The sequence below is a fragment of the Branchiostoma belcheri genome, unplaced genomic scaffold (genome assembly GCF_001625305.1).
Source record: "Branchiostoma belcheri isolate BF01 breed outbred unplaced genomic scaffold, Haploidv18h27 scaffold8, whole genome shotgun sequence".
Lineage (NCBI taxonomy): Eukaryota > Metazoa > Chordata > Leptocardii > Amphioxiformes > Branchiostomatidae > Branchiostoma > Branchiostoma belcheri.
The window spans coordinates 5,414,081-5,422,199 of NW_017804464.1; the positions used below are offsets into that span (position 1 = coordinate 5,414,081).

General features: G+C 41.5%; 3 protein-coding genes across 3 annotated transcripts in view; 2 read left to right on the forward strand and 1 right to left on the reverse strand.

Moving 5' to 3' along the window:
- The window catches only part of LOC109486092, a 7,353-nt gene extending 1,669 nt beyond the window's left edge, over positions 1–5,684 (forward strand). The window contains exon 2 of the mRNA XM_019789777.1: positions 4,743–5,684. Within this exon, the coding sequence (XP_019645336.1) occupies positions 4,743–5,684 (942 nt within the window). The remainder of the gene's footprint in view (positions 1–4,742) is intronic.
- The window catches only part of LOC109486091 (sushi, von Willebrand factor type A, EGF and pentraxin domain-containing protein 1-like), a 34,874-nt gene that overhangs the window by 19,894 nt on the left and 6,861 nt on the right, over positions 1–8,119 (reverse strand). The window lies entirely within an intron of this gene.
- Positions 7,836–8,119, forward strand: part of LOC109486094 (melanocortin receptor 5-like) — an 883-nt gene continuing 599 nt past the window's right edge. The window contains 1 exon segment of the mRNA XM_019789778.1: positions 7,836–8,031. Coding sequence (XP_019645337.1) covers positions 7,836–8,031 — 196 coding nt within the window.

Sequence of the window (8,119 nt, forward strand, 5' to 3'; positions counted from 1 at the left end):
AATGCTGCCGAACTTCGGCTGGAACTGTACGGTAGGCATAGGATGTATGCCTCTTGCGGGTGTAGGTTATGCCTACAGTTACCTGGTCCTTGTCTTGATGCTGGTCTTCATACCAATGGCGGCAATCGTGGGCCTCAATGTTAGCGTCTTCTGGTGTCTGTGGAAGCAGGTTAGCGCTATCAGGCGACAAGAAGCCGCAGTGCACGCTCAACACAGAACCAGTAGGAAATCATCAATCACCGTTCTCATCATCACCATTCTGTTTCTAGTAGGGTGGCTGCCATTTTGCATCAAAATCGCCGACGGCATTGCCTGCAAACAGGACTGTGGCATCACAGGCCCGCCCATGCTAGGGTTTGTCATCTTAAATTCCGCGCTTAATCCGATCGTCTACGGCTTTCGGCTGAAAGACATTCGCCGTGGTATTAAGCGTCTCTTCTTCGGCCGCGACGTAAACGCATTGCACCCGAAGAAAAGGACAACTGCATTTGTTTTGACGACGGTTCAAAAATAAAAGCGAATGAATCTGGCCTGCAGATAAAATGTAAATGAATAGGACCATGGACATACAATGCTACAAGCCTACACATGAAACGTTCTACAAATGGCGGCCCATTGACCCAGAGAATTTGACCTCAAAACGACCACCGAGATATGAACGACAAAGATATGACATATTCCAAAATGTTTCGTAAAATATTGGGCGATGTAAGGTAGTTCAACAATATGAACGTTATGAAATATGCATGTAAATTTGTTAGATCATTTTAGAATTGGTAATTCTAGCCAAGCACAGGAACTGTAGGAAAATACAGATCACTTAATTCACCAATCCATTTTTGCACCTTAAGTCACACGTGTATAATACTGAGATGATACTATCGTTGTTAACAGTGTGTTATTGTATGATGATAAAAATGTTGCACAAGAGCTGTATACGGTTTTGAAGCACAACAGAGGAACTATCCATATTCTTGAGTAGCGAAATGTAGCCTTTGGTGCCATTTTGTCATGTCACTGGAGCGCAAAGTTTGTAGTACAATGTCTAGTGATAAGTTTCTCTTGCGAAGATGCAAAAAAACTTTGTGTCATCTGTTTTATGATATCGTAATAGCTGAAGGAGGTCAGAGTCACATTTGATTGATAGTTGTAGATTCAGTAAACAGTGTATTCAATAAGTCATTTGAAATGTAATATAAGTAACGATAGGCAAAAGGGTAAAATACATGAGTTAGAGTACTAGAAAAACGTATTACTCAAAAGACGTCTTAATACATGGACTACGTTTCATCTAAAACGGTGTCAGTTTTCTTCTTTGCACATGTCATTTATTACGATACATGTATATCCAAGATATAACGTAAATAAAATGTGTGTGTGTGTGCATCCGCGTACTTTGCGTGTGTAAAAATAATCATGAATAAATGGAAGAATAAATGAAATTATGCTATACATGCTAGCGTCACAGACGCCGAGTCCATGTGTGTACATGGATGCGGATAAATGTACATAGTATATTACGTAAACCGACACCACAAACTGTTAGCACAAGAGCTTGCTTAAGTTCATACTCAATGTTCACCTTTACCTAACTTCCAAATACCCTGAATTCCTTGGTACAAAATGCCCTATAACATTTTTGCCCAAAAAAGCTTTTTTGTCACCAAAGCCCATCACCCTATAGCACGTCAAAACTTTCTCTTTAAATCCAGTCGTAGATTCTTGAATGAACGATAGGATGTTTTGAAAAGTTTGAAGCATTCAAACAATAGCGCAGAGGCAGGTGTTCATGGATGAAAACGTTAGGGATTATGGGTTTAAGACTATGTCCTAAAAGATCCGGCTGTTTGCAGGTGAAAAACTTTAATTTTGTAATTCTTTGAGTGCACGGGTTTGCTTTCAATTGTTGAAGAAATCCCTATACAAATTCTCTACGTGACTTGGAAAGCAGAGAGATTTGCTGCCGCTTTCAAACGGCACTTTCTGATAATCCAAACTTTCCTGCACCTGTTCTGTACACTGTACGACATCATGCAACGTGTTAATGGCAAGCGGGTACATATACAACATCTCAAATCATGTTGCACGCATTGCTTGGACGGCACTGATACTGTAATTTGGCCAACTTCGGCTGGAACTGTACGGTAGGCATAGGATGTATGCCTCTTGCGGGTGTAGGTTATGCCTACAGTTACCTGGTCCTTGTCTTGATACTGATCTTCATACCAATGGCGGCAATCGTGGGCCTCAATGTTAGCGTCTTCTGGTGTCTGTGGCAGCAGGTTAGCGCTATCAGGCGACAAGAAGCCACAGTGCACGCCCAACACAGAACCAGTAGGAAATCATCAATCACCGTTCTCATCATCACCATTCTGTTTCTAGTAGGGTGGCTGCCATTTTGCATCAAAATCGCCGAAGGCATTGCCTGCAAACAAGACTGTGGCATCACAGGCCCGCCCATGCTAGGTTTTGTCATCTTAAATTCCTCGCTTAATCCAATCGTCTACGGCTTTCGGCTGAAAGACATTCGCCGTGGTATTAAGCGTCTCTTCTTCGGCCGCGCCGTAAACGCATTGCACCCGAAGAAAAGGGCAACTGCATTTGTTTTGACAACGGTTCAAAAATAAAATCGAACAAACCTGGCCTGCAGACAAAATGTAAATGGATAGGACCATGGACATACAATGCTACTAGTCTATATATGAATCGTTCTACAAATGGCGACCCATTGACCCAGAGAATTTGACTTAAAAACGACCACCTAGATATGAAAGACAAAGATAAGACTGATTCAAAATTGTTTTGATACATATCAGGCGACGTAAGGTAGTTTTACAATTTGAACATTATATTAATTATACACGTAAGTTTGTTAGATCATTTTAGGATTGGTCATTCTAGTCAAGCATAGGAACTGTAGCAATATCGATCACTTGATTCACCCATCTAAAAGTCAGACGTGTATAATAGTGAGATCCTACTGTTGTCGTTAAAAATGTGTTAGTGTATGGTAATGAAAATGTTGCCGAGTTGCTATACGGTTTGTAAAGCACGACAGAAAATTCCTTTTAGAGTAGCAAAATGTACCTTTTGGTGCCATTTTGCCATGTCAATGCTACATGGAACGTAAAGTTTGTTAATACAATGTCTAGTGATAAGGTTTTTTGTGTGGATGCACAAGGTTTTGTGCTACCTGTGTTATGATATGGTGATAGCTGAAGGTGGACCGAGTCACATTTAATTGCTAGATGTAGATCCAGCTGCAGTATAGATAATGTATTAAATATGTCCTTTGAAATGTACTATAAGTCAAGATAGTCAAAAGGGTAAAATGCATAAACAAGCGTAGAAAAATGTATTCCTCAATAGACGTCGCAATACATGAACTACGTTTTATCTAAAATGCTGTCTGTTTTTTTGGCACAGGTCATTTATTACGATATATCCAAGAAATGACGTGAATAAATATGTGTGTGTGTGTGTGTGGATGTGTGTGTGCCAGCGCGTACTTTGCGATTGTACAAATGATCATGAATAAATAGAAGAATGAATGAAATTATGTTATACATGCTAGCGTCAGAGACGCCGAGTCCATGTGTGTACATACGTAAAACGACACCACACACTGTTAGCACAAGAGCGTACTAAAGTTCATCCTCAATGTTCACCTTTACCTAACTTCCAAATACCCTGAATTCCTTGGTACAAAATGCCCTATAACATTTTTGCCCGAAAAAAAGCTTTTTTGTCACCAAATTCCATCACCCTATAGCACGTCAAAACTTTCTCTTTAAATCCAGTCGTAGATTATTGAATGAACGATAGGATGTTTTGAAAAGTTTGAAGCATTCAAACAATAGCGCAGAGGCAGGTGTTCATGGATGAAAACGTTAGGGATTATGGGTTTAAGACTATGTCCTACAAGATCCGGCTGTTTGCAGGTGAAAAACTTTAATTTTGTAATTCTTTGAGTGCACGGATTTGCTTTCAATTGTTGAAGAAATCCCAAAACAACTTCTCTACGTGACTTGGAAAGCAGAGAGATTTAATGCTGCTTCCGAAGGGCACTTTCTGATAATCCAAACTTTCCTACACCTGTTCTGTACACTGTACGACATCATGCAACGTGTTAATGGCAAGCGGGTACATATACAACGTCTCAAATCATGTTGCGCGCATTGCTTGGACGGCACTGATACTGTAATTTGGTCGATTAACTACCTCAGAGAAGTGTCTGTAAGACAAGTCTTGAAACGAGACGTTTGAAATTTCATCCTCTTGGGAGTGTCGTAGAACAGACGAAGGTTTTCTCAGGAAATACCGAAGATACCGTGCTGTGGCAACTCGACACGTCCGGTACTTCATCGCTCTTGTTCTCCCTGAAGAGGAATGCAGACACCGCCCTGTTCAGTCTGGTGACACCCTGACATTGTCGGTATTTTCTGATTCTTCTTCTGTATTCTCTAATAATGCTGTGCATACGACATTACAACGGGATGGCTTTGTGTATTTTTGTTGTATTGAGTCACTGTCTGGGGAGTACTTTGGCACCTAACATCAACACGAACAGTTCAACAGAAATTAGTAACGGCGACGGTATGGAAATCGACAGTTTTGTCGGTACACCACTACAAGAAGACGTATCTACGAACTGTAGCTTGATTGCAGGCAACGACAGCACCTCGCAGTTACCTAAAAACTCAACTTCTGTTCAACAAAAATGTCTCAGTGAAGACCAACAGAACCAAACCTCGGCAATAAAACCAAATACTGCTCTATCTATTTGGTTGTCATACATCTTATGCGGTCTTGCGATTTGGTCCATCGTGGGGAATTGTCTACCAATCGCGGCAATCGTCAAGCAGGAGACACTGCACAAACGGGTCTACATTCTGATGGCCAACCTGGCAGCAAGTGACATTTGCACTGGTGTAACCTTACTCTCCGTGTACTGTACGGCTTATTCTTATACTGATCTTGTTCTGCCTGATGTACTGGCGCATTTCTACTTCACAACAGTTCTCCTCTCCGCGCTTACCTCCGCTTACAGTCTGCTGACCCTGACGGCTGAGCGCTACTGGTTCATTGTCCATGGCATGACCTACGTCAACAACGTCACTAACGACCGCTGCCTGATAATGAGCGCTGTCGTATGGGTTTGGAGTGGCATTTTCGCAATGCTGCCGTACTTTGGCTGGAACTGTGCGGTAGAATGTATTCCTCTTTCAAGCGCAAGCTATGCCTACAGTTACCTGGTCCTTGTCTTGGTGCTAGTCTTCATACCGATGACTGCAATCGTGGGCCTCAATCTCGGCGTCTTCTGGTGTCTATGGCAGCAGGTTAGCGCCATCAAGCGGCAAGAAGCCGCAGTGCACGCCCAACACAGAACCAGTAGGAAATCATCAATCACCGTTCTCATCATCACCATTCTGTTTCTAGTAGGGTGGCTGCCATTTTGCATCAGAATCGCCGAAGGCATTGCCTGCAAACAAGACTGCGGCATCAAAGGCCCGCCCAGGATAGGGTTTGTCATCGTAAATTCCGCGCTTAATCCAATCATCTACGGCTTCCGACTGAAGGAAATTCGCCGTGGCGTCAAGCGTCTCTTCTTTGGCCGCGCCGTAAACGCATTGCACCCGAAGAAAAGGACAACTGCATTTGTTTTGACGACGGTTCAAAAATAAAAGCAAATGAATCTGGCCTGCAGATAAAATGTAAATGAATAGGACCATGGACATACAATGCTACAAGCCTACACATGAAACGTTCTACAAATCGCGGCCCATTGACCCAGATAATTTGACCTCAAAACGACCACCGAGATATGAACGACAAAGATATGACATATTCCAAAATGTTTCGTAAAATATTGGGTGATGTAAGGTAGTTCAACAATATGAACGTTATGAAATATGCATGTAAATTTGTTATATCATTTTAGAATTGGTAATTCTAGCCAAGCACAGGAACTGTAGGAAAATACAGATCACTTAATTCACCAATCCATTTTTGCACCTTAAGTCACACGTGTATAATACTGAGATGATACCATCGTTGTTAACAGTGTGTTATTGTATGATGATACAAATGTTGCACAAGAGCTGTATACGGTTTTGAAGCACAACAGAGGAACTATCCATATTCTTGAGTAGCTAAATGTAGCCTTTGGTGCCATTTTGTCATGTCACTGGAACGCAAAGTTTGTAGTACAATGTCTAGTGATAAGTTTCTCTTACGAAGATGCAGAAAAACTTTGTGTCATCTGTTTTATGATATCGTAATAGCTGAAGGAGGTCAGAGTCACATTTGATTGATAGTTGTAGATTCAGTAAACAGTGTATTCAATAAGTCATTTGAAATGTAATATAAGTAACGATAGGCAAAAGGGTAAAATACGTGAGTTAGAGTACTAGAAAAACGTATTTACTCAAAAGACGTCTTAATACATGGACTACGTTTCATCTAAAACGGTGTCAGTTTTCTTCTTTGCACATGTCATTTATTACGATACATGTATATCCAAGATATAACGTAAATAAAATGTGTGTGTGTGTGCATCCGCGTACTTTGCGTGTGTAAAAATAATCATGAATAAATGGAAGAATAAATGAAATTATGTTATACATGCTAGCGTCAGAGACGCCGAGTCCATGTGTGTACATGGATGCGGATAAATGTACATAGTATATTACGTAAACCGACACCACAAACTGTTAGTACAAGAGCTTGCTTAAGTTCATACTCAATGTTCACCTTTACCTTACTTCCAAATACCCCGAATTCTACATTATGAAATGCCCTATAACATTTGTCCCGAACAAAAAGCTTTTTGCCACCAAAGCCCATCACCCTAGCACGTCAAATCTTTCTCTTTAAATTCAATGATAGACTCTTGTATGAACGATAGGACGTTCAAAAAAGTTTAAAGCGTCCAAACAATAGCCCGGTAGCAGGTGTTTATGGATGAAAACGTTAGGGATGTGGGTTTAAGTCTACGTCCTACAAGATCCGGCTGTTGGCAGGTGAAAAACTTTAATTTTGTAATTCTTTGAGTGCACGGGTTTGCTTTCAATTGTTGAAGAAATTCCTAAACAAATTCTCTACGTCATTTGGAAAGCAGAGATATTTGCTGCTGCTTCCGAAGGGCACTTTCTGATAATCCAAACTTTCCTGCACCTGTTCGGTAGACTGTACAACATCATGCAACGTGTTAATGGCAAGCGGGTACATATACAACGTCTCAAATCATGTTGCACGCATTGCTTGGACGGCACTGATACTGTAATTTGGCCAATTTACAACCTTAGAAAAGCGTATGTGAGACAAGTCTTTGCAGGAGACGTTTAATATATCCATCCATTTGGGAGAGTCGTAAAAGGTTTTCTCAGGAAATAGTGAAGATAACGTGTTGTGACAACTCGACACATTCGGTACTTCATCGCTCTTGTTCTCGATCCCTGAAGAGGAATACAGACACCGCCCTGTGCAGTCTGGTGACACCCTGACATTGTCGGTATTTTGTCATTCTTCTTCTGTAATCTGTAATAATGTTGTGCGGAGGACTGTACACCCGGATAGCGTTGTGTATTTTTGTTGTATTGAGTCACTGTTTGGGAGGAACTTTGGCACCTAGAATCAGCACGAACAGTTCAAGAGAAATTAGTAACGATGACAGTATGGACATCGACAGTTTTGTCCCCTTAACAGTTCAAGAAGACGTATCTTCGAACTGCAGCTTGATTGCGGGCAACTACAGCACCTCGCAGTTAGCTGAAAACTCAACTTCTGCTCAATTAAAATGTCTCGGTGAAGATCAACAGAATCAAAGCTCGGGAATGAAACCAGACATTTCCATATTTGTATGGTTTTCGTACATCTTATGCGGTCTTGCGATTTGGTCCATCCTGGGTAATTGTCTACCAATCGCGGCAATCGTCAAGCAGGAGACACTGCACAAACCGGTCTACATTCTGATGGCCAACCTGGCAGCAAGTGACATTTGCACTGGTGTAAGCTTACTCTCCATGATCTGTACGGGTTATTCTATGCCTGTTGTGCCCGAGGCACTGGTCCGTTTTTACTTGACACAGTTCTCCTTTCCGCGCTTACTTCCGCTTAC